We start from the raw sequence: 26339 nt of genomic DNA, 5'->3' as shown, positions 1-26339 counted from the left end.
CATGTGCTTGGTGCAAATGCCTAGGAACAGAAGAAGCCTGCCTGTCCAGTATGGTTCTTCTGCTGGAGGTCCTGTGCTCAGAGAGCCTGACAGAGCACAGGAGTCTGGAAGGAGAACCAAAGGTGAATCTGCTGCAGGAGATCCTGAGGACAATGAACTTGCGGAGAGCCTGGGAAAGCACCAAGTGGATTACTGAGGCTACTGTTCCTAATAGAGATTGTTTCTCCTGGAAAAGGTACAGGTTGACGGTTTCAGCTTAAAAGCCCCTTTTGCCTGTACTGAGGTCTATGGGTAGAGTGTGTCTACAAGTCAGTTAGTGGGATCTGAATCCCCTACCCCTCTCTCACATGTGTTGATGTGAGGAATAAAATCTTTAAAAAAGTCCTTAAAGTGGCTTCCCAACCCCCACTTTTCAGCCATGGACTCTGCCCTGGGAAAATGCTACTCCGCCCTTTCTCTGAGGGTACCCCATGTTCCTCCGGGGATCATGGGGATGCTACAGACATGTAGCAGGTCATTTTGCCAAGTGGTGTTCAGGCAGCCAAGCAATGAGAAACTAAAGCTGGTCATAGAAGGTTTATATCTTGGCCAATTCAGCAGGAACCGACCGAGATTCAAACCATGCATGGACAGGCTGAATGTACCCAAGTTAAATGATCGATTAACTTGGGTAAAACCAGCCTCTTGGATTATACATGCAATTATTGCGAGTGACTATTATAGCCACCAACAGTAACCACTGTGTTCTCATAGGAGGAAGCAGCTTCCCGAACACAATGGCTCCGAGGGAGGTAATCGAGTGATTTTGTTTCTTACAATCCGTGGTTCTTTATGTCCCTGTGACATCCACACAGGAAATGGGCGGCGTAGTGAGGAGAAAAAACTAATTTGTGAACATATTTGTTTAGCAGATTGATGTTCTCTTTTACATAAGTATTGCAAAATAAAGGTGACCTGATCCTCCAAATATTCTGTGAATAAGATAAAAATGACAAATTTTGCACCAAAGAAAAATAATGGTGAAAAATATGTACAGTATCTCACAAAAGTGAGTACACCCCTCACATTTTTGTAAATCTTTTATTATATCTTTTCATGTGATAACACTGAAGAAATGAGTGTACAGCTTGTATAACAGTGTAAATTTGCTGTCCCCTCAAAATAATTCAACACAGCCAATAATGTCTAAACCACTGGCAACAAAAGTGAGTACACCCCTAGGTGAAAATGTCAAAATTGGGCCTAATTAGCCATTTTCCCTCCACGGTGTCATGTGACTCATTAGTGTTAGGGCTCTTTCACACGGGCGTTCCGTATGTCCGTTTTTCATCCCATCCGTTTGCGGATGAAAAACGGACATAATGTATCTCTATGTAAATACGGATGTCATCGGATGATCATCCTCTGACATCCGTTTTTTGTCAGTTCAGTTCAGTTCAGTTCAGTTTTTTTGAACGGAGGAGAACCCTATTTTTTCTTCCTTTCAAAAAACGGAACGAAAGCAAAAACGGATGTCAGTGGTGTCATCCGCAGACATCCGTATTTACATAGACATGCATTATGTCAGTTTTTCATCCACAAACGGATGGGATGAAAAACGGACATACGGACCGGATGACACAAGTGTCATCCGTGTCCGTAACAAAAAAAAAAAAAGGACCTGATCGGGCAAAAAAAAAAGGAACGCCCGTGTGAAAGAGCCCTTACAAGGTCTCAGGTGTGAATGGGGAGTAGGTGTTTTAATTTGGTGTTATCACTCACTCTCTCGTACTGGTCACTGGAAGTTCAACATGGCACCTCGTGGCAAAGAACTCTCTGAGGATCTGAAAAAAAGAATTGTTGCTCTACATAAAGATGGCCTAGGCTATAAGAAGATTGCCAAGACCCTGAAACTGAGCTGCAACATGGTGGCCAAGACTATACAGCGGTTTACCAGGACAGGTTTCATTCAGAACAGGACTCGCCATGGTCGACCAAAGAAGTTGACTGCAGGTGCTCAGCGTCAAATCCAGAGGTTTTCTTTGGGAAATAGACGTATGAGTGCTGCCAGCATTGCTGCAGAGGTTGAAGGGGTGGGGGGTTAAGCCTGTCAGTGCTCAGACCATACGGTGCACACTGAATCAAATTGGTCTGTATGGCTGTCGCCACAGAAGAAAGCCTCTTCTAAAGATGAAGCACAAGAAAGCCCACAAAGTTTGCTGAAGACAAGCAGACTAAGGACATGGATTACTGGAACCATGTCCTGTGGTCTGATGAGACCAAGATAAACTTATTTGGTTCAGATGGTGTCAAGTGTGTGTGGTGGAAACCAGGTAAGGAGTACAAAGACAAGTGTGTGTTGCCTACAGTCAAACATGGTGGTGGGAGTGTCATGGTGTGGGGCTGCATGAGTGCTGCCCGCACTGGGGAGCTACAGTTCAATGAGGGAACCATGAATGCCAACATGTACTGTGACATACTGAAACAGAGCACGATCCCCTTCCTTCTGAGACTGGGCCGCAGGGTAGTATTCCAACATGATAACGACCCCAAGCACACCTCCAAGACGACCACTGCCCAGCTAAAGAAGCTGAGGGTAAAGGTGATGGACTAAGCAAGCATGTCTCAGGACCTAAACCCAATTAAGCATCTGTGGGGCATTCTGAAACGGAAAGGGGGAGGAGTGCAAGGTCTCTAACATCCACCAGCTCCGTGATGTCATCATGGAGGAGTGGAAGAGGACTCCAACTGGCAACCTGTGAAGCTCTGGTGAACTCCATGCCCAGGAGGGTAATGCAGTGCTGTAAACTAATGGTGGCCACACAAATTATTGGCCCAATTTGGACATTTTCACTTAGACGTGTACTCACTTTTGTTGCCAGTGGTTTAGACATTAATGGCTGTATGTTGAGTTATTTTGAGGGGACAGCAAATGTACGCTGTTATACAAGCTCTACACTCACTGCTTTACATTACTGTACACTCACTACACTTTACAACTAGCAAAGTGTCATTTCTTCAGTGTTGTCACATGAAAAGATAGAATAAAATATTTACAAAAATGTGAGGGGTGTACTCACTTTTGTGAGATACTGTAAATATGTATATATACTAGCTGCAGTGTGATTGTAAGTAGTATGCAATACAGTTAAATGAATATAAAAAATACACTGCACTCAGTAATTAAATGATGATCAATATTCAAAATTAGTGCATCACAGTCCATTCATAATCAGCTGAATTCAGTACATACAGGTAGATCAATCCCTTGGTAAAGTGCTCATGCTCTATAGACAATATTCCAGTGCTTGGCTCCAACTGTGCTCAAGGTGCCCCACATAGATGTACACTTACAGCACTGTATGAAAACCTATCTCTAGTGTGGTCAGCTGCGCTTTTAGAGGGATATTCCTCTTGGAGGTGTCATGACCCCGCAATCTTGTTTCCTTAGATGATAAATTGAAAGGGAGGACACAAAGAGGAAGGAATCATAGCCTAAAACTGTCAGTTTAAAAATGTATTTTACAGAAAAGATATAAAATTTACACTCACATGTCATGGTGCCCGTAAACCTGGTACCTAGGGTGTGCAGCTCAAGCGGGTTACCGGCCAGGCATCCAATGTTTGTATTGCAATGCGGCTTGGGCCTGTGCCCGGAAGGGACGTATGTGGAAGTGTGTTGCGATAACACGATCAAAGCTCAACAAATTTCGACCAGTCCATAAAAGGGTAGATTTGGCACTTTTAGGTGTACTTACACAATAGGAATCACCCATTCAATGAGTTAGAGATTAAGATGCAATATGATATTTGACCACTAGGTGGTTCACGTTAGGAATAGGCTTATTAAACCAGGAATGTAGATGCCATAAAAGTGTTTTTAAATCTATTTATTATACATGCAATACTTGTGTTCAGGAATTTTGAAACCCAATGTGTGCAGCAAGTACTAGCATTTGTGCAAATTTAGCTAATGGAATTATTGCTCGAAAGGGTAAATATACCCACACTAAAGATGGTAGAATTCATGATAAAGACCTACTGATTGGTCGAAACGCGTAGAGACCTCTAGAGGATCCCATATGTATTGATACCTCCAAGAGTAATCTCCTTATATAAGCGCAGCTAACCACACTAGAGATAGGTGGACATACAGTGCGGTAAGTGTACATCTATGTGGGGCACCTTGAGCACAGTTGGAGTCTTGCACTGGAATATTGTCCATAGAGCACAAGCACTTTACCAAGGGATTGATCTATGTACTGAATTCATCTGATCATGAATAGACTGTAATGAACTCATTTTAAATACTGATCATCATTTCATTACTAAGCGCAGTGTATTTTTTTATATTAATTCTGTGAATAAGGCAGGCCATAGATTGTGCGATATACTTTCCTTCCACCACAAGTGGAAGGAAAGAAAATCACTTGATTCCCCCATCAACCCTGAATCCCTCCTGCAGTGCTATTGCATTCTGCTGGCGGGCAACCTTCCTTGCCGGCAGAACACAATAGTCACTGCTGGCGGCTATAGCCATCGGCAGTGATCACATGAAAAACATCCAACAGGCCAGTTGTACTGATGTCAATGGATGGATCGACTTCAGTACAACCAGCTGGCCCCATAATGCATCGAATCATGGCTGGTACCTGCAGAGTATTCTGTCCAGTTCTGGTCGCCAGTCCTCAGGAGGGATGTGTTGGAGCTGGAGAGAATCCAGAGAAGGGCAACTAAACTAATTAGGGGATTGGAGGACCTTAATTATGAAGAGCGTCTGCAATCGCTTGATTTATTCTCCCTGGAGAAGAGACGCCTGAGAGGGGACATGATAGCAATTTATAAATATCTCAATGGTGATCTCGGCATAGAAAAAAAGCTATTCAGTCAAAAGGGATTGCATGAGGACTCTAGGGCATACAATGCGATTAGAGAAGCGTTTTAACCTCAGGTAACGTGGGGGGTTCTTTACTGCTAGAGCTACAAGATTGTGGAATTCTCTACCACAAGAGGTGGTTTCTGCGGGTAGTATGGTGGCTTTCAAAAGACTCTTAGACGTACATCTCAAGGATCAGAACATTCAGGGCTACGTGAGATGATTACGGCCACACACACCTACACAGTTTGAACTGGATGGACTATTGTCTTTATTCAACCTCACCTACTATGCAACTATGTAACCAGCCGAGATTCAATCCATTTATGGCCCTTTAAGCCTGGTCACCATTTAGTTACGGTAGGTAAAAATTTATGATAAAAATGCTTAAAGTGTATCTCCCACCACCAAAAACCTTTTTTTTAATAGTTTTGGATAGAGCAGATGTTAGAATCCCTGTCTTTTTTGCACATTTTCTTTACTATCTATGTCTCTTAAAGGAGGTTTTCACTTCTAACCTCTGTGACAATGCTGTCACTATGGCAGTTAGCCAGTGAAATTGTCAATTCAACTAGAGACGCCAATAAAAAGCCATTCACAGGTTGAAGACCTCCCTTCTACTAATAATTGCCATAGTGCCTCTGTTAATGTTGGTGATCCTATGACGACGCCTGTCAGAATACCTGATCATTGGATGCAGCTGCTGTTCGGCCAGCAATTTTGCACTTTTGACTTTTTAAATAAAAGGATATCTGCCATGACGCCAACTGGGCTACCTACATAGCACATTTTGGCTGCTGAAGGTAGCTACAGAAGTTCATACGCTGTGTATCCAGTTAAGTTTTGGTTACAAATCACTGATTTCATGCACTGAACACAGTTGCTGAAACAACTTTTAGGGCTCGTTCACACTGCCTGCACACTAAATGCTCTGGGGTTAATTTATTAAAACTGGAGAAAGCAAAATCTGGTGCAGCTGTGCATGGTAGCCAATCAGCTTCTAACTTCAGTTTGTTCAATTAAGCTTTGACAAAAAAAACAGGAAGTTGATTGGTTTCTATGTAGAGCGACACAAGATTTTGCACTCTCTAGTTTTAGTAAATCAACTACTCTGTTAGTACATGGGCAGCTTTCCGTTTTTGGCTGCAGTGAGCCATGGTGAGAGGGCAGTTTGAGGTGTTTTTTTTTTTTTTTTAACTTTATTTGAAGTGCAAAAAGTGACACTCCATTCATGTCTCCACACAGCAGCATGGTGCATTGAACTGCTGTGTGTTAACATACAGGCGTTGATTTACTAAAAGGAAAAAGACTGTGCACTTTGCAAAGTGCAGTTGCTCCAGAGCTTAAGAAATTAACAGAATATCTGCTGATTTCTATCATTCAATTATGTGCAAGAAAAAATACTGTTTTTTTTTTTTATTTTCCTTGCACGTTATTGAGTACTCTTTGGAAAGTGAAGCCTTACCTCATTTATTAACCACTTCAGCTCCAGGAGGTTTACTCCCCTTCATGACTAAGTCATTTTTTGTGATACAGCACTGCATTACTTTAACTAACAATTGCGCTGTCATGCGACGCTGTACCAAAATAAAATTGATGTTCTTTTTTCCCCACAAATAGAGCTTTCTTTTGGCGGTATTTGATCACCTCTGCTGTTTTTATTTTTTGTGCTATGAACAAAGAAAGACAGACAATTTTGAAAAACAATATTTCTTACTTTCTGCTATAAAACAAATTAAAAAAAATAAAATATAAAAAAAAAACTAATTCCTTCATCAATTTAGGCCAATATGTATTCTGCTACATATTTTTGGCAAAAAAAAAAAATCACAATTAGCGTATATTGTTATATGGTTTGCACGAAAACAATTGGTAGGGCACATAGAAAACAATTGTTTTCTATGTGCCCTAGCAGTGGCTGGTGTTTATCAAGTGCAGGAAAACACCAGTCACTTCTGAATGAGCTCTAAAAATACAACGTGGGCAGAATGCATCAGAGAAGGTGGCAAAATAGTACCAAGTGACCTCTTTGACCAATTATAAATAAGCCCCTTTGTTTTTAGCTGTAGATGTTTTTGATTATCCTTTCAGGCGTTGGACAAGTAAACAGTAATTACTAAATTATGAAAGAATAACCTCTTTCGGTAGTGTAAGCACAAACCATATGTCATGCAGATTGTGTAGAATGCTACTTACAGCATACACAGTAATTATATAATGTATAGACTGTGACTCATGCACGCATTACCTGGACATGTTTCCACTCCCAGCCATCCCCTACACTTTGGGAATGTTTCACAAACTCTAAACAGAAGTATCGGAATTTCTCTTCCCCTAGGACAATGTTGTCTTTGTTTTCAGGATCCATCCTTGGGACAACCTATAGGGTTGGAAAATAGAGAAAGGTGAATACAATTTTGGACATCCCAGTTCTGCAATATTATCCAGTTTTCTCTTTTTTTCATAGTTTCCAACAAATCAAGCAGAATGGCCGGGTAATATGGAACATGTTATGGCAATCACTTTAACTGATAACATGTGGCGTTCTGCTTTTTGGAGGAAAAATAATGTTGCTCCTTTCCTTCCACAATTTCCATTAGTGCAAAATTAAATTCATGCATGTCAAAGTCAAGAATGATCTATAAAAATATGTGAAAATACCTAACAAGTCCAACAGCATAAACTGTAGACCTCAACCATGGCTAGGTTTTGGGTTGGGGTTAGGTTTTGGGTAGCTGTTAGCTATGGAACCCCACAAGTCTGGGACATAAATTACGGGGTTGAATTAATAAAGGCAAATAGGCTGTTCACTTTTTTCCCAGAGCTTAGTGAATCAGAAAAACTCTGCTGACTTCCATAATTCAATCATGTGCAAGGAAAAATGCTGTTTTTTTTCCTTGCATGCTACAAAGTTACATAGTTTGTGAGGTTGAAAAAATACATCAGTCCATCCAGTTCAACCTATGATGTGTGTGTGTGTTTGCTGTTACCCGTACATTGTATACCCCTGTATGTTGTGGTCTTTAAGGTGCCCATCTAATAGTTTTTTTAAACTATCGATGCTCCCTGCTGATACGACTGCTTGTGGAAGAGAATTCCACATCCTTACTGCTCTCACAGTGAAGAACCCCCAGCGTATTTTAAGGTTAAACTGCCTTTCCTCTAGTTTTAGTGAGTGGCCACATGTCCTATTGTATTCCCTTTCTCTGGATAGGTTTTTCCATATGCTAGGGTCGCCAGTACAATATTTGTACATTGATATCATATCCCCCCTCAATCGTCTCTTCTCCAGAGAGAATAAGTTCAGTGCTTGTAGTCTTTCCTCATAGCTGATGTCCTCCATTCCCCTAATTATTTTTGTTGCCCTTCTCTGGACTCTTTCCAGTTCCAGCACATCCTTCCTGAGGACCGGTGCCCAGAACTGGACAGCATACTCCAGATGTGGCCGGACCAGAGTCTTGTAGATAGGGAGAATAATCTCTTTATTTCTGTAGTGAATCCCCTTTTTTATACATCCCAGTATTCTGTTGGCTTTGCTTGCAGCGGCTTGGCATTGCATGCCACTGCCAAGCCTGTTGTCTACCAGTACCCCCAGGTCCTTTTGTGATTGGTTAGTCTTTGCAAAGTTACATTTTACCACATACTTTCCCTTGCAGAGTAAACAGCCTATTTGTCTTTACTAAATCAACCCCTGTAGGCTCTTTGAGCAGCTGTTTTACCACCCCCCTTACCTGAATTGTAACAATACAGGGGGCCAAGCCAAAAGAAAGAAAAACCTGATTTCTAGCTTTCAATTCTGCTGCCTGACGCAGCGGATGTAGATTAGAGAACCTCCCACACTACCAGGCTAGTAATTTTATATAACTGACAGGTGCTGCCATCCATACCCACAAGACCTGTCCTGCTACCAAATCATCTGTTGAATGGACAGATTTCTGGAGAAAACACAAAGCAAATCTCGTTCCAGGACCAAACAAGCAAGAGCAAAACTATAACTCTGCTCATGATGGCGAAATCTTGGAGCCATTATGAGCTAACCCAGAACCTCTGTCCTCCAACGATAAAACCAATCTGGATCAAAGCCACGTGAAAATGACATCTGTAGTTGCTAAACTTCTTGAACCAACAATCCAGAATGCAGTCATTAAAGCCGAGTTTAAGTTAATGTAATTTCACTAACATGACTTACTTGCACAAGCTCATAACAGGGTTCATACACATTTTTACCAATAAAATTCCATGACTTTTCCATGACTACACGTAAATATCCATGACCTAAATTTTCATGAAATGTCTATGTGTACATGTTAATTAAGAAGAAAATCCCATGTCACACCCAGCATATTTGTACTAAAATAAATGACAAGCTTTGTAGTGTACAATACCTCTGCAGTTAGGGTTTCGTTTCTGAGTACAGCGTGACTTAAAATGGTCCCTTGTTTTACAGTGGATGAGATAGAAGCACCGCTGCCACAGCTGGGAGCCGGTGTCAGGCGCACGGGTGAAAAAGCCAGCGATCGGATTGGAAGCTGTCGAGCACACAGCTGCAGACTGGTGCTTTGCGCCTTTAGCTTGGCTAGACAGCGCTGCCTCTCCCATGTTCGAAATGTCAAACGTTTTACGACACACACTGTATATTTAGCACATCCCGGGTCCTGACATTTCTCCAGCCACCTCTCATACTTTTCATCATGATGAAGCCATACATTTTAAAGCTGCATTTCCCTGGCATTGCTACCCTGTGAACACACTAACTTTAGCTGAAACTGTGTTACCCCCATAAAGTTAACTTGCAATTTGACCAATATACTGTAACTGGAGAAAGAAGATTAATGGCCGCTCCTGCTTGGGGATAAAGCTTCAGTTTAGGCAGTCATGATGGAGGTGCACCCGGACTGGTATGGATGGCACAGTCAGATGCACAAAATGCAGCGCTTACTCTTTAGGCCCAAGCCACAGTAATGATGGGAGGTGCAGGTGGACTGGTATGGATGGCACAGATGCACAAATGTGGCGCTTACTCTCGTCTATACTCCGGGGTCAAGTCCTGGGAAAAAAAGTGTGGGGCTGTGGACATGATACAGGAGGTGGTCAAAGGCTGCAGACATGGTACAGGAGATTGTCAGAGGTTGCGGACATAGTAGAAGAGATGGTCAGAGACTGCAGACATGGTAGAAGAGATGGTCAGAGACTGCAGACATGATACAAGAGATGGTCAGAGACTGCAGACATGATACAGGAGATGGTCAGAGACTGCGGACATTATACAAGAGATGGTCAGAGACTACGGACATTATACAAGAGATGGTCAGAGACTACGGACATGATACAAGAGATGGTCAGAGACTGCAGACATGATACAAGAGAAGGTCAGAGACTGCAGACATGATACAAGAGATGGTCAGAGATTGCGGACATGATACAAGAGAAGGTCAAGAACTGCGGACATGATAGAAGATAGAAGAGCACTAGGGGGCCGGAGAGCACAGGGGAAGCAGAGAGCACTGGAGGAGCTGAATGGCACGGAGGGGGGGGGGACTGGAGAGAATTAAGGGGGGGTTTGGAAAGCATTGCAGGGGGGTTGAAAGGCACAGGGGGGTGGAAGCAGGGAAAACCAGGGGGGTGGAGAGCACAGGGGGAGGACTGGAAATCACTGAGGGGGGAGCCAGGGAGCACAGGGGGGTGGAGAGCACTGCGGGGAGCTAAAGAGCACCGGGGGGCTAAGAGCACTGAGGGGGGGCTAAAGAGCACTGAGGGGGGCTAAAGAGCACTGAGGGGGGGTTAATAGCACTGGGGGGGGGTTATTAGCACTGAGGGGGGGCTAAAGAGCACTGAGGGGGGCCAGCAAAGGAAGTTGTATAGGAGGGGGATGGGGCAGCTTCATATAGATGAATTGAACTTTCCATATTCCTCCTGCAGCCTCTGAGAGGAGGAGTAACAAGAATTCAGCGACAGCATGAGGAATATGGAAAGTTAAATTCATCTCTATGCAGCTGCCCCATCCAGCACACAAAACGAGACTCCTCAGGCACTCTCACTGACCTTTCTGCCGCTGCAGCTACCTTCTTCACACGGAGATGTGGACACCGGCCTGACACCCATCAGTGCGGCAATGCGGGCAACCCGGCGGACACCAGCCTGAAACCCTCCCCAGTGCGGCGATGTGGGCGGCTCAGCGGACACCCTCCCAGTGCAGCCTGACACCCCCCAGTGGGGCAATGCGGGCGGCCCGGCGGACACCTCCCAGTGCAGCCTGACACCCACTAGTGCGGCGATGCGGGCGGTCCGGCGGACACCGGCCTGACACCCCCCCCCCCCCCAGTGCGGCCTGACACCCCCCAGTGCGGCGATCCGAGTGGCCCGGCTGACACCCCCCAGTGCGGCCTGACAACCCCCAGTGCGGCGATTCGAGTGGCCTGGCTGACACCCCCAGTGTGCGCGCGCCCCCCTCCCCTCCCTCCTCGCTGGTACGCCCCTGGGAGCGGGACAGTAAGTGCACTATTTCTTGGTTTCAGGTTTAAGCGGATCAATCCACCGCAGAGTTCCTAGCCTGTCACGGCCTATTCATATTGAAGAGGCCAGTGACCAGGCTTCAGCTGTGCAGTGCACTGCTGCTGATTAATCCGTCTAAACCCGAAACAGAGCAAATAGTCAACTTACTGTCCCCCACTCCCACAGAATACAGGGGGCCCGGAGACATTTTCAAAATTAAATAGTTGCACAAAATTCCATGACTTTTCCAAAACTTAGTGGGGTTTACTCATTTTCCATAACTTTTCCAGGCCTGGAAAGTGTCATGTCAAAATCCCATGACTTTTCCAGGATTTTCATGACCGTATGAACCCTGTCATAAACTGAATGAAGCTAAAGAACGGATCTCAACACTGGAGGATAAGGTTGAAAAACCAAACACCGTCATGGATGTGACTAAAAACCAGGTATGCATACTGGCAAACACGGTGGAAGCCTTAGAAAATGAGTCACAGTGCAAAAATCTACATATAGTAGGCTTGCCAGAATCCTATCCACTAGGCCTGCTAATGTCCAACTCGCATAACATCCCCCAAATTCTGAGAATTATCCTACCCTGTAAAGTAGAAAGAGCGCACAGTTTTTGACCCACAAACCCAGAAAGAAAGACTTATCATCTCATCACCATACACTACCTTGAATATACTCATTCTATAGCAATACTACATGCTTTCTGGGGCAGGTAAAGGACTTTTCCTTGAAGGCCACAAATTTCTGATATTCGCTGATTATTCATCTGAAGTAACACACAAATGAGTCATTTCAAAAAGGCAGCATTGCCCTTCACAAAAAGAAAAGACAATTTACTTTGGCATATCCTGCAACGCTCCACGTCCAAACCTATGACAGGCAGCAGCGTACCTTTCAGCACCCAGCAAAAGCCCAACATTTCATACAGCAGCTACTACAAGATATTCATTAAAACGATCCACTGATCTTCAAAAGGGAAAAAGTGAACTCTATACAGAAAAAAAAAAAAATCTTCCATCAACTATCTCTTCACAAGATGAACATCGAAGTTGATAAATCAATGATTCTTTAACATGAGAAGGCTAATCATGTTACTCTTTAACATTTCTTCCAAAATGATAGAGAAGTTTTCCTGCATAAACATAACCTTTCCCTCTATACAGGAAACACCAACAATATTCTCCTTCGTTGCAATAGACATAACCCATTCAAAACCACAGTTTTTCATTGCGTCCAAAAGCTGCAGCACGATGATTAAAACCTTGTTATTTCGCAACCCACCAGGTAGTTCAACCTTTACATCACAATAACTGGTCAATTTCCTGATCTAGCAGAGCAAAGAAGAAAATTGCTATCCGCAATGCAGGAAAAACACGCCTGTACTTTGTGTTATTCGAAATCTTTGTTTGCAATATAGCTGACAACAATGTGTTCCCCAGCTATATAGACAAAGGGTTTGATTTACTAAAACTTCGCTCCCAGGAATCAATGCGCCGGCACCGGCCCCACTCGTCACTTCCGGTGCGGCGCTGCATTCCCTGCTAAACAGCTTCTGGGCTATCCTGAGGGAAACAGCTGGAGTGGGCGTAACTTTTGTGGGAGATCAGCTCGGTGGCGGGTGTGGATGACCCCTCTGGGGGGGTTCGTTACACAGGGAGATAGCCGAGAAGTGGTTGCAAACAACAGTTTGGTTTATTCATGCAGATTTTCTTCACACAAGTGCAAGCGTCAAAACATCAAAATAAAAATAAAACACAAAATAAATCCTTGCCACTGTGGGCGGCTACCTTCTTACATACAGGAACCTACCTACGGAGTCTGTCTCCAACCTACTGTTGGGCAAACTTTGCTGATCCTACAGCAGACACTCAATAGTCCATGTTTTTTCTTCACACAATAAATGTCCATTGATCATGTCCCTTTTCCTCTTCACATTGAACATGTCCCTTTGCTTGTCTCTTCACATAGCAAACAGTTCATTTATTTCTTCCACATAGAAATAGTTCATTTTCTCACCTTGAGAAGTCTTCACACTTTTTACCTTCCTCAGCTCACATCGCTCCAGGAGGTCTTCACACTTTTTACCCTCCTCAGCGCACATCGCTCCAGGAGGTCTTCACACTTTTTACCCTCCTCAGCGCACATCGCTCCAGGAGGTCTTCTCCCATGCTCACACAGCGTCAGGAGGCACACATCTGACTGTCCTCCTCTCCCCAGCTTCACACAGTGTCAGGAGGCAGCAATCCTTCTCCCAGGCTTCACACAGCTTCGGGAGGCACACATCTGACTGTCCTCCTCTCCCCAGCTCACACAGCATCAGGAGGCAGCAGTCCTGTAACTTCCTTTGGACAAATTATAGAGGCCCTAACTTCCTCATTCTGAACAGCTGAAGGCCTTTCAACTTCCTTAAGCCGTCCTGGCTACCTTTGCAGCCGACACCCTATAGTAATTGGTGAATTGTCTAACCCAAGCAGAAGTGTATCTCCTGTCTGTGACAACATCCACAGATTTACCTGACTTCCTGTCACATACCCCCCCCCTCTTGTTTCAACCCTAGGGTTGGGACACAGTTTTCCAGGCACGCATGTGTCAGGCACTGCTCTTGACTCTCACTGATAAGCCTCTTAGCATCTTCAAGCTTCAGGGTGAAACTGTTTCTGTCATCTTCATTTACAGATTTCTTATAAATGTCACACAGTTTGTCCCTCATCTCATATACACATTCTTCAACTGCATTTTTAGTATAATTTCGCTCCTTCTCAAGTTTGTCCTGCATAACCGTCTGTCATATCCGCCATGGAGGACCGTGATCCATAGGCAACTCAATTGGGCTAGTCTTAATGTCTTCAACATTCTTGAGCCGCCTCTCACTGCAATCAATAAATGATTTCCACAAAACTTTGAGAACCTCTGCTTCACTTGGCTTTGTTCCAAGAAATGTCTGTACTTTATCAACTTTCCTTCCACCATCATATGGGTCAAAGGCAACAACACAGTCTATTACAGGTTCCTTCAATGCACTTTCTGCTATTGCACTACTTTTCCCTTGTAGCTCCTTTAGTATTTCCTTGATTTGGTTGAATTGCATATCTGCTGAACTATTTGACCGCTCAAGGTCACCTAGTTCCCTTTCTTTATCTGAACTCCACATGGAATGTATCTCAAGATCACGATCAAACTTCGGCCACCTGTCTTTCACCAGTTCCATTTTGGAAATATTCCCTGAAAGGCACTTATTCATTTGCTTCACGTTTTCACCAACAGCCATAGTTTTCTCCACTAGGTGGTGTTTGCTTTTTTCTCCAAGCTTTATATCACTTGCCTTAGTTTTCTTCACTAGACTTTCAGCCTGAACTGAGAAATCACTTTTCTTACACAGCTCCTTTGCTTGCTGAAGTTCTAATGATCCATTTTTCAGTGCTTGAAGTTTTTGAAGGAACTGTTTATTCCAGAGGGGTGATTCAAACAACATGTCATCAAATTTCTGATGCTCACTCAGGACAGACCCCAAAACACTGATCCTTTTATAAACTGCATCAGGCACACTATCCCCTCTTTGGGACAGATCCTCTGTTGCCTGTAATTCCTCTTCCAGTTCCTGCAACGGAATCTTCATCTCTTCTACTTGCTGTTCTAAGGCTCGCTTAGACTTTTCTAGCTCCTGAACGCTTTTCACAACATCATCCTTGGAGCTGACCAAATCTTCCAGTTCTGTACACAGCTGTTTGTTAACTCTTTCTAGTTCAACCTTACACTCTAGAGCTTCCTCCAAGGAGCGAGCCAAGAACAGGGCTTTGCTCTCTTTATCACGCGCCTCCGCTTCTGCACGGTCGCGTTCTTCTGCATATTTTGCAGACACAGTCTTCTCCTCACCAAGCATCTGATCCAACTTCTTTTTCACATTTTCAACATTTTCTAATGAACCAACGCTTTCTTCCATGCGTTTTTTCATATCCGCTATCTGAGCTTGCAATGTTGCGACTTGCTCTGATAGGTTTTTCTTTGCTTCCTCCTCCTCTTTTAATTGTTCCAGGAAGCCATTTTTCTCATCTTCCATTTGTTTGAGCTTTGTGCTAAAACTCAGCCTTTGACACCTCTCTTCCTGTAAGAGTTCTTGAGTGTCTTGCATCTGCGATTCCAAGATAGAGAAATCTTTGGCAATTTCTCTAGATTTGCTGTCTGCTTGAGAAAGCTGATTTGTGACATTGTCCAACTCAACCTGCAGTCGGTTTGCCTTCTCTGACAGCTTAGCACACAATCGGTCACCTTCTGACACCTTGACTTGCGATTCCTGCAACTGTGCCTCTACTTTGTTTCTCTTGTGTTCAGAATCTCCTTTTCCCTGCATAAGAGCCTTCACCTCATTGGCTAGTTTCTGGGAATGAGACTGTAATTCTGCCACACAGGCTTCTTTCTCCTTTAGCTGCTGCTGACACGTTGGACTTCATCTTTCCAACTTTCACAGTCCGTACGTAATTCATCTACCACATTGCTCAAAGTAGTGAGCTCATACACAGTACTCAGTAATTTAGCCTCTCTCTCACTTTTCTCCTTGTCGCTGAGAGACAATGTCGTTTTCAGAGCGACATTCTGTTCCTGCACCCCCTGCAGGTCTATTTTTGTAGCTTCCAGACTGAAGACTTTTTTTCCAGCTGATTACGCAACTCCAACATATCACACATACTTTGCTTCTGCAAAGTCTGAACTTCAATTTCCTTTTCCATGAGGATGGTATCTTTCTCCATTATAGTCTCTCCACGTTTTTGTAACTCGGAAAAAAGAAGAGCAGTGGATTCTTCCCACTGTAACACCTGAGTCTGCAAGTTTCTATGCTCCATCCTAAGCAACTCCAGGGCGTGTTCCTTTTCTTCCATTTTCCGTTTCAAGGCATCCAGCTCAGCCCTGCACACCTACTCGGTTTCCTCCAAACCGATGACCTCCATTTGCTGCTGGCGTCTCTGATTCCAGCCTGCCATGCTCTCTTGGTGAGCCTTTTGTTGAGCTGCAAAGCTGCGCTGAAAATCCACATTTGCCTCAGTGTTGCTAGGGACAACAACCTTTCTCTTTAGCAGATTCTGCTCAGGCATGGATGGGGCTCGTTCAGGCGGTAACATCCCCTCCATCCATAGAATTTGGTTTCTCATTTCAGCTATCTTTGCATTTTTCAGGCGTCTTGACCGCCCCATCTTCAAGAACTCCACAACAAATTTTTCACAGTCCAGCAAAAAATTTTGAGACCACTGTCTCTTTAAAGCCAGTAGCTTTTCTCTCTCTTGCAGGATCTCCTTTCCTGCACACACAGTTTGTGCAGTCTCATGCACCAGACAAAGTTCATCGAAACTTTTTGAGACCACTGTCTCTTTAAAACAAGTAGTTTTTTCTCTTTCAGGATTTCCTCTCCTGCACACATAGATTGTGCAATCTCATGCACCAGACAAAGTTCATAGAACATATGCACTTCTTTGCAGGGATCTCTGCTTCTGCCCGCATCCTCCACCATATGTGGGAGATTAGCTCGGTGGCGGGCGTGGATGACCCCTCTGGGGGGGTTCGTTACACAGGGAGATAGCCGAGAAGTGGTTGCAAACAACAGTTTGGTTTATTCATGCAGATTTTCTTCACACAAGTGCAAGCGTCAAAACATCAAAATAAAAATAAAACACAAAATAAATCCTTGCCACTGTGGGCGGCTACCTTCTCACATACAGGAACCTACCTACGGAGTCTGTCTCCAACCTACTGTTGGGCAAACTTTGCTGATCCTACAGTAGACACTCAATAGTCCATGTTTTTTCTTCACACAACAAATGTCCATTGATCACGTCCCTTTTCCTCTTCACATTGAACATGTCCCTTTGCTTGTCTCTTCACATAGCAAACAGTTCATTTATTTCTTCCACATAGAAATAGTTCATTTTCTCACCTTGAGAAGTCTTCACACTTTTTACCCTCCTCAGCGCACATCGCTCCAGGAGGTCTTCACAATTTTTACCCTCCTCAGCGCACATCGCTCCAGGAGGTCTTCACACTATTTACCCTCCTCAGCGCACATCGCTCCAGGAGGTCTTCTCCCATGCTCACACAGCGTCGGGAGGCACACATCTGACTGTCCTCCTCTCCCCAGCTTCACACAGCGTCAGGAGGCAGCAATCCTTCTCCCAGGCTTCACACAGCTTCGGGAGGCACACATCTGACTGTCCTCCTCTCTCCAGCTCACACAGCGTCAGGAGGCAGCAGTCCTGTAACTTCCTTTGGACAAATTATAGAGGCCTTAACTTCCTCATTCTGAACAGCTGAAGGCCTTTCAACTTCCTTAAGCCGTCCTGGCTACCTTTGCAGCCGACACCCTATAGTAATTGGTGAATTGTCTAACCCAAGCAGAAGTGTATCTCCTGTCTGTGAAAACATCCACAGATTTACCTGACTTCCTGTCACACTTTGCAGGGGTCAGAGCACCTATAGGAAAAGGATTAGCGTAGAAGCTTCTAGAGCCCTCTGAGGACCCTATATAAAGAGGGGTTCACCTCAGAGGGGCTCATTCGCCTCAGAAGACTCATCTGTGTGAGTTCCCCACCCCCCCTCCCTTGTCGCGGCTTTTATTATGTGGTGGGTCACCTTTGCTTTAGCAAAGGGGGACGGTTTTTTATATATGTGTGGAAGTTATGATTTTACCTGAAATTTTATTTATGCAGCCTGAGCCGTGGTGGCTAGGCTGTTAAGAGTGTTGATGTTTTTATTATATATTACTGTTTTTTTCGGACCATAAGGCGCACCGGATTATAAGGCGCAGTATCAGTTAACAGTAAATTTTCAAACTATTTTCATATATAAGGCGGACCGGATTATAAGGCGCACTTTTTTGTGCAACGTTGATCCGCACGGGGTTTACTGGCAGGTGATCAATTTGTAAACATTTTTTCATGCGTAGCCTTTAAACGCAGCCTAAAAAGAATCAAAACACTAAAAAAATACAGAGAAAAATCACTCACTTTTATTAAACTTTTAAACCGCTTTATTTTACAGTCAGCTCTATTCATCTTCCATGAAACCTTCGAACTCTTCATCCTCCGTATCGGAGTTCATCAATCAATGTGAAACAGAAATTGTTTTGAGACCCTTCAATACTCAAGTTTCATATATAAGGCGCATCGGATTATAAGGCGCACTGCTGGTTTTTGATCAAATTTTAGGATTTTCAGTGCGCCTTATAGTCCGAAAAATACGGTAATTGAAAGTTTTAAAGCCACAGTACAGGTGTCTGCCTTTTATTTTAGATAAGTATTAAAATAAGAAATCCTGCCTACTGTCCCATAAATAAATCCGGTTCCCCAGGCGACGCTTGGTACGGAGAAAGGCGTTGGGAGGCGCCTCACACATGATGTCATTCCACAAGCTGGATTAAAGCTTGGACATGCTGGCTGTTTGAATTACACGCTTTTAAACATCATGCAGTTTGTAACTGCATTTCCATAGTTTTTTTAAATTCGTTTGGTAAAGTACTACACTATGTGAGCCTCCTTTTGTATTTAAGTCCCTTCATTGGAGTGTATTTTGGCTTAGGAGTCCGGAGAGTCTTTGTACTTTGGATCATGGCATATATGGCTGCAGAGCAGCAAGGCATTTTATGATCTCCTTGTGAGATCAGAATATCTGGTAAGGATCCCTGTTAACTAGTTGTTTAGAAGAGGCTTTTGGAACACTCTTTTGTGGTGGTGTACACTAATATTTTCCACATTAAGAAAGAAGATTGTGGAGGCTTATGAACAGAGCACAATTGTTTGCACTTTAACAATTTTTGCACAATATTTTTTCCACATGATATATGGACTTTTGTACTTTATATGTTGTGTTATGCACATTTTTTTTTTTTACTGATATTCATTTTCACATATGAGTTGATTATATGCTTCAATGCACTTTATTTGATTACATTTCGTATGAAATTAATTGACCATTATTACATTAATTGTTTGTGGACAGCGCACTTGGGAATATTTATTTAGGAAGCTTGGTATATAGCCAAAAAATAATTCGGCTGATAGGCAACACCACCAGAATATACATATGAAGCCCAAGCTAGATTGAGACCCCAAAAATATGCTAATAAAGCAGGCAAAATGTTTGCCAAGTTAATAACCACTTACCACTGACCTGGCACATATATGCGGCCGCAGGTAAGCACTTTACTCTTCTGAGAGCCTGCTCCCTGCACCCATCTCCACTTCCACCATTTAGATTCACTTTAAGGGCCAAGAGGAAGTGGCAGGAAGGGGTTACGAAGCATTCGAACTAAGATTCATATCTCATCTCTAAGGGACCACAATAAAACCTCCACTACCGATCCAAAACAAATAAACACCACCTTAGAACAACTTCTATCACCAGCTCTATTCAACACAATGTCCACATAAAAAAAAAACTCACTGTGCTCAGCCTGGCCGGACCTGATATTTGTGTACAGTAAACAGTGTTGTGGTAAAGGTTTCTGTATACCTTATGTATCTATCTGAAAAGTGAAACATCAGCACTCGTCCTTGGACTTGTAAATCTTTTTACAAATCAATTTGGAAAATTATAAGGTCTTTATGCACACCTGACCAATAATAAAATCATATAACTATGATTATATATAACTAACTACTCCATTGCCAAAGAACTTGTCCCTAGGAATAAATATAGGAAAAACACCTACCTCCCTTTATAAACTAAATGACTCCCCAATTATACTTAAAAGTTTGTAAAGAGCTGTCTGGATGGGCCTCTTCGCCCAGTTTTTCTTTTTGGATGCATATGTCTGGTCAAGATAGTAAACTTTGCCAAAATACTATACCCCTTCTAAAACACTCTGAGGTCAAACTTTGAACAAGGCCTTTACAGGTTTTATTTGGTGAAAAAGGAGACCTTCCATTGCGCAGAAGAAGCTACAGTAAGTCCGCTACATACGAACATTTGAGTTTTTTTTTGTTCAACCAGGCAGGCTAATGAAAAAAAATGACAGATTACTGTACCAACACAAGCAATGTTGGTACAGTGATCTCCCCAGCTGTGCTATTGCGTTCTGAGAGGGGGACTCCTTCCACCAGAACACACTAATCAGTGCTTGCAGCCTGATGTTTGTTGGACTTACCAACAAGTTATACTTACGAACGAGCTCCCAGAACGGAACTCCTTCGTAGGAAGGGGACTTACTTTATACTTGCCAAAACAAGATGATGGGGTGGCTATGCCTGACTTGTATCTCTATAATCTAGTTTATTTACTGAGACACGCTATAGACTGATTGAGAGGCTTGTCCAGATTCTCTAACTACAATATAGAATCAGATCTAGCAAAACCATGGCATTTCCCTGCAGTCTTCCATTGCCCACTAACCAAACCCCCCCCCCCCCCCCCCCACTCATTTGCCATCACGGTCCAGTAAGAGATAAAGTGATTTCCTTGAGGGAACTGGGAAAATATTTAAACAAATACATATATTTCTCATATTACCTTCCTATAAAACATAATCCAGCCTTTCCACAATGAGAAGAAAACCTTCCATTCCAAATTCAGGCATAGAAAGCTCTAAAACATGTCCATCACCTTTTTCCAACACAAACTGGAAAACCATATACATTCATTGAACCAAACACAAAATACCACATCTCTTCAAGAGAGAGTAAAGAGACATTACATTCAAGCCACAGCATACTGAAATTTGTAACCCAGCCACCAAACTACAAGTGTATTCCAAAACCCTAGACAAACTAATAGGCAGTGCTAAAGTCTCTATATACTTCTATATATTATTCCTAAAATAAATGTAAAGCTTATAAATTATAGCAATCAAATTTACAAACTATCTGCAGAGTCGCTATCCATGAGCCATGAAGAGAAACCCAGTACAAAATCCTACCTAAGGCCTACATTTTATTCCAACAGTGCAAACCAGATTCAGACTAGGGGAGCTAGTGTGCAGGGAAAAATTGACCAATTTAAAACACTACTTCTGGAAATGCCCTTTATATAAATATTCAAGGAAAAAAATAATTCAATTAATCACAAAAAACTATGGACAACCCATACCTCCAGACCCTATGTTGTTAATATTTAGCTTCTGGGAGTCCTCTCAAAATCCCCAAGCACCTCTATAAAATATGGACTGAGTACATATCTGCCTTTTAACAGCCAGATGGTGCATCCTGCGAGAATAGCTATCACGATTCCCCCACCCCACAACACTAACAAGAGTGCAAAGTGACCTATGAAATTTACTCCATATAAAAAAAAAACTAAAATTGGCATCAGGGAGTAGCTAGCATAAAGAATCTCAAACCAAACAATTTTTCAAATGCTGGCTACTATTTATTGACAAAGCTTTGAATTCTTCGGAAAGACAAACAATTCTCTCTACCTTCAAATACACGACTAGACAGAACTACCAAGATGTTTAGGAGAAAGGGGGAAACGTTTTTTAACTAAAAACAAAACTTAAGCAATTGACCATTAATGAGCCCACACCGTAAGTTAATGCAATAACAGAAGTTGGGTTACCCATAAAACACTCATCTTTCAAAATTCCATAATGAGAAAAAAAACAAGCTAACGTGTTAAGTTACTTTATTGCTATTAGGTTGAATGTTTGAAGTTGGGCCCTTACCATATGCATTAATTTACAGTCATACATACAGTACAACTTATACTCGTATACCTATTATTTAAAAGGTTGACAAACTATCTAGAAATAAGGGCAATCCGCTACTTCTTGTGAATGCAAATCTACAGAAAAATAAAGAATCAAATCACATGTATTTTAATAAGCAATTACAAAATAAACTTTTACTTGCTGGCCGACATGTGAAAAAAGTGGTTATTTGTCATTGGCTGTATATGTTTGTATTTACTACTTTGATTTTTGTGATTAACCAAATTTCAATAAAACCTGAAAGAAAAATCTGATTTCTATTACCTCATCACTTTTTGTTTCTTTGATCTGCTATCTGAGTTTCTAGTAAAAAAAAAAGTCAGCATTAGGGATGGGCTCTGTGTTTGAGTCGAATGTAAGTTCGACTCGAACATCAGCTGTTCGTGTGTTTGCAGAATGCAAGAACAAATGGGGCGCACAGCGGGAAGTTCGCCGCCGATGAGCGCCCTATAATGCACTACGCTGTTGCAGTGCATTGATTGCTGATGATTGGCCAAAGCATGCACCTGACCTGTATGCTTTGGACCAATCACAGCACGATGTCCTGTCAGAGCCATGATTGGCCAAAGGCAGGGTGCCACGCCCCACACTATATAAGGCTGCTGCTTACACGGCAGCCGTGTATAGTGTGTGACAACAGAGAATAGGCAGGTAGTTAGTCGATAGTGTGTTCAGTCATTTTAATGCAGTCAGTGTAGTGTACAGGCATACTCCCATTTTAAAATGTATAGACGCCAATGTTAGACAGGGAGCAGTGCAATGCCAATCTGACCAAGATTTCCCATAGATGCCAATACTAAAGACAGGGAGCAGTGCCATGTCAAGCTGTCCAATTATTTCTATAGACACCAATGTTAAGTACCAGGAGCAGTGCCATGTCACGTGACGTCAGAAGAGGGTGGTGCCACCAGGTGAAGTAACTGGGTGGCCCCGCACCTTGCCTATAAAAGAACTGTGGATCGGGCAGACGGCGGGTAGCCTCTTAAGAGGCAGAAGCATTTTTTTATCTTTTTCTATTTTTTGGGTCCGGCAGCCGTAGTGATTGACGATAGATTTACATCGAGGGACACAATTTTTTAGTCTTTTTAATAAAGGACTTGTCAAAAACTGTTCTAACATAGAAACAGTGGTTTTTACTTTTTTACACTTTTTTGGTGAATGGGTAGGAGTACAACGTACCCGATACCCAATCACTTAGGGGGGTGAGGGATTTGGGGGCCCCCTTTTTAAAGGGGGCTTCCAGATTCGGATGAGCCCCCACCCACAGATCCCGACAACCACAGCTCAGAGTTGTTGGGAAGAGGTTTTTAAGCAGGGCTCGACAAACCCCGGGTGCCAGGTGGCATTGGCGACTAGAATTAGCGATCTGGCACCTGGGGTGCACTGCAGGAGGTGTCCTGTCTCTTTTGTGCCCCCCCACCCCCTCCCCGAGTGCGCGGACTACCGTGCCATCCGATAATTGAGGCCGCGGCTTTTCGGCCTTCTTCAGTGAGAGACGCTTCCAACAGGGAACTGGCGCCCTCTTGTCTTTGCCGGGAGTTTGACAAGCAGTCACTAATGGCTCTGTTTCCCCTGCCTGTTCTCAATGCCTGTCCATTTCTTTCCCAAGAGGAGATGAGACGGAAGTTTTTGCATACTAGCTCATTATGCCTTTGTCTTGCAGGTTTTTTTTTTTTTTTCGGGTTTACAACCTCTTTAAATTGGTACTACAAACTTCTAATGAGACGACGGATGTTGTTCTGGGTATTTCCTCCCAGATCTGGACCAGCTGAATGGTATCAATTCCTTTATCCTCCAGAAACTGGCAGCATACTCTCACCACATGAGGCCGGCATTGTTGTGCACCAGGAGGAACCCAGTACACACTGCTCCAGCATAGGGTATGACAATAGGTCCAAAGATTTCATCCGGATACCTAATGGCAGTCGGGGTGTCATTGTCTAGCCTGTAGAGGTCCGTGCATCCCTTTATGGATATGCCCCCCCAGACCATCACTGACCCACCACCAAACTGTTAATACTAAATGATGTTATAGGTAGCATAATGTTCTCCACGGCTTCTCCAGACCCTTTCACATCTGTCACATGTGCTCAGGGTGAACCTGCTCTCATCTGTGAAAAGCACAGGGCACCACTGGTGGACCTGTCAATTCTGGTGTTCAGTGGCAAATGGCAATCGAGATATATGTTACCGGGCAGTGAGCACAAGGCCCACTACAGGATGTCGGGCCCTCAGGCCACCCTTATGAAGTCTGTTTCTGATTGTTTGATCAGAGACATTTACACCAGTGGCCTGCTGGAGGTCATTTTGTAGGGCTCTGGCAGTAGTCATCCTGGTCCTTCTTTCACAAAGGTCAGATACCGGTCCTGCTGATAGGTTTAGGACCTTCTACAGTCCCGTTCAGCTCTCTCAGAGTAACTGCCTGTCTCCTGGATTCGCCTCCATGCTCTTGAGACTGTGCTGGGAGAAACAGCAAACCTTCTGGCAATGGCAAGTATTGATGTGCCATCCTGGATAAATTGGACTGCCTGTGCAACCTCTATAGCAGGGTCTCCAAACTATGGCCCTCCAGTTGTTCAGGAACTACAATTCCCATCATGCCTAGTCATGAGTGTGAATGTCAGAGTTTTACAATGCCTCACCTCATGTAGTTCCGCAACAGCTGGAGGGCCGTAGTTTGGAGATCCCTGCTCTATAGGGTCCAGGTATCGCCTCATGTTACCAGTAGTGACACTGACCCCAGCCAAATGCAAAACTATTGAAAAACAGTCAGAAAAGATCAGTAGGGAAAAAATGCCAGTGGCCTTCACCTGTAAAACCATTTTGGAGGTTGTCTCATTGTTGCCCATCTTGTGCATCTGTTGTTAATTTCATTAACACCAAAGCAGCTGAAACTGATTAACAACCCCCTCTGCTACTTAACTGACCAGATCCATATCCCAGGAGTTTAATTGACTTAATATTATACTCTGATTAAAAAGTGTGCCTTTAATTTTTTTAAACAGTGTATATACAGTATCTCACAAAAGTGAGTACACCCCTCACATTTTTGTAAATATTTTATTATATTTTTTTATGTGACAACACTGAAGAAATTACACTTTGCTACAATGTAAAGTAGTGAGTGTACAGCTTGTATACCAGTGTAAATTTGCTGTCTCCTCAAAATAACTCAACACACAGCCATTAATGTCTAAACCACTGGCAACAAAAGTGAGTACACCCCTAAGTAAAAAATGTCCAAATTGGGCCCAATTAGCCATTTTCCCTCCCCGGTGTCATGTGACTCGTTAGTGTTACAAGGTCTCAGGTGTGAATGGGGAGCGGGTGTGTTAAATTTGGTGTTATCGCTCTTACTCTCTCATACTCGTCACAGGAAGTTCAACATGGCACCTCATGGCAAAGAACTATCTGAGGATCTGAAAAAAATAATTTTTGCCCTACATAAAGATGGCCTAGGCTATAAGAAGATTTCCAAGACCCTGAAACTGAGCTACAGCACGGTGGCCAAGACCATACAGCGGTTTAACAGGACTGGTTCCACTCAGAACAGGCCTCGCCATGGTTGTCAAAAGAAGATGAGTGCACGTGCTCAGCGTCATATCCAGAGGTTGTCTTTGGGAATTAGACGTATGAGTGCTGCCAGCATTGCTGCAAAGGTTGAAGGGGTGGGGGGTCAGCCTGTCAGTGCTCAGACCATACGTCGCACACTGCATCAAATTGGTCTGCATGGCTGTCGTCCAAGAAGGAAGCCTCTTCTAAAGATCATGCACAAGAAAGCCGGCAAACAGTTTGCTGAAGACAAGTAGACTAAGGACATGGATTCCTGGAACCATGTCCTGTTGTCTGATGAGACCAAAATAAACTTATTTGGTTCAGATGGTGTCAAGCGTGTGTGGAAGCAACCAGGTGAGGAGTACAAAGAAAAGTGTGGCTTGCCTGCAGTCAAGCATGGTGGTGGGAGTGTCATGGTCTGGGGCTGCATGAGTGCTGCCAGCACTGGGGAGTTACAGTTCATTGAGAAAACCATGAATGCCAACATGTACTGTGACATACTGAAGCAAAGCATGATCCCCTCCCTTCGGAGACTGGGCCGGAGGGCAGTATTCCAACATGATAATGACCCCAAACACACCCCCAAGACGACCACTGCCTTGCTAAAGAAGCTGAGGGTAAAGGTGATGGCCTGGCTCCAGAACTAAACCCTTTGAGCATCTGTGGGGCATCCTCAAACGGAAGGTGGAGGAGCGCAAGGTCGCTAACATCCACCAGCTCCGTGATGTCGTCATGCAGGAGTGG

At 43.5% G+C, this 26339-nt stretch overlaps 1 protein-coding gene across 1 annotated transcript in view; it reads right to left on the bottom strand.

Annotated features, from left to right (window-relative positions):
* Positions 1–26339, bottom strand: part of ATG10 (autophagy related 10) — a gene marked incomplete at its 5' end in the record, with an annotated part of 249305 nt that overhangs the window by 217401 nt on the left and 5565 nt on the right. Inside the window, one exon of the mRNA XM_082243302.1 lies at positions 7104–7235. Within this exon, the coding sequence (XP_082099428.1) occupies positions 7104–7235 (132 nt within the window). The remainder of the gene's footprint in view (positions 1–7103; positions 7236–26339) is intronic.

Source organism: Pelophylax lessonae (genome assembly GCF_965119305.1).
Source record: "Pelophylax lessonae genome assembly, chromosome: 1".
NCBI lineage: Eukaryota > Metazoa > Chordata > Amphibia > Anura > Ranidae > Pelophylax > Pelophylax lessonae.
This window is presented reverse-complemented; position numbering and strand designations above follow the sequence as displayed.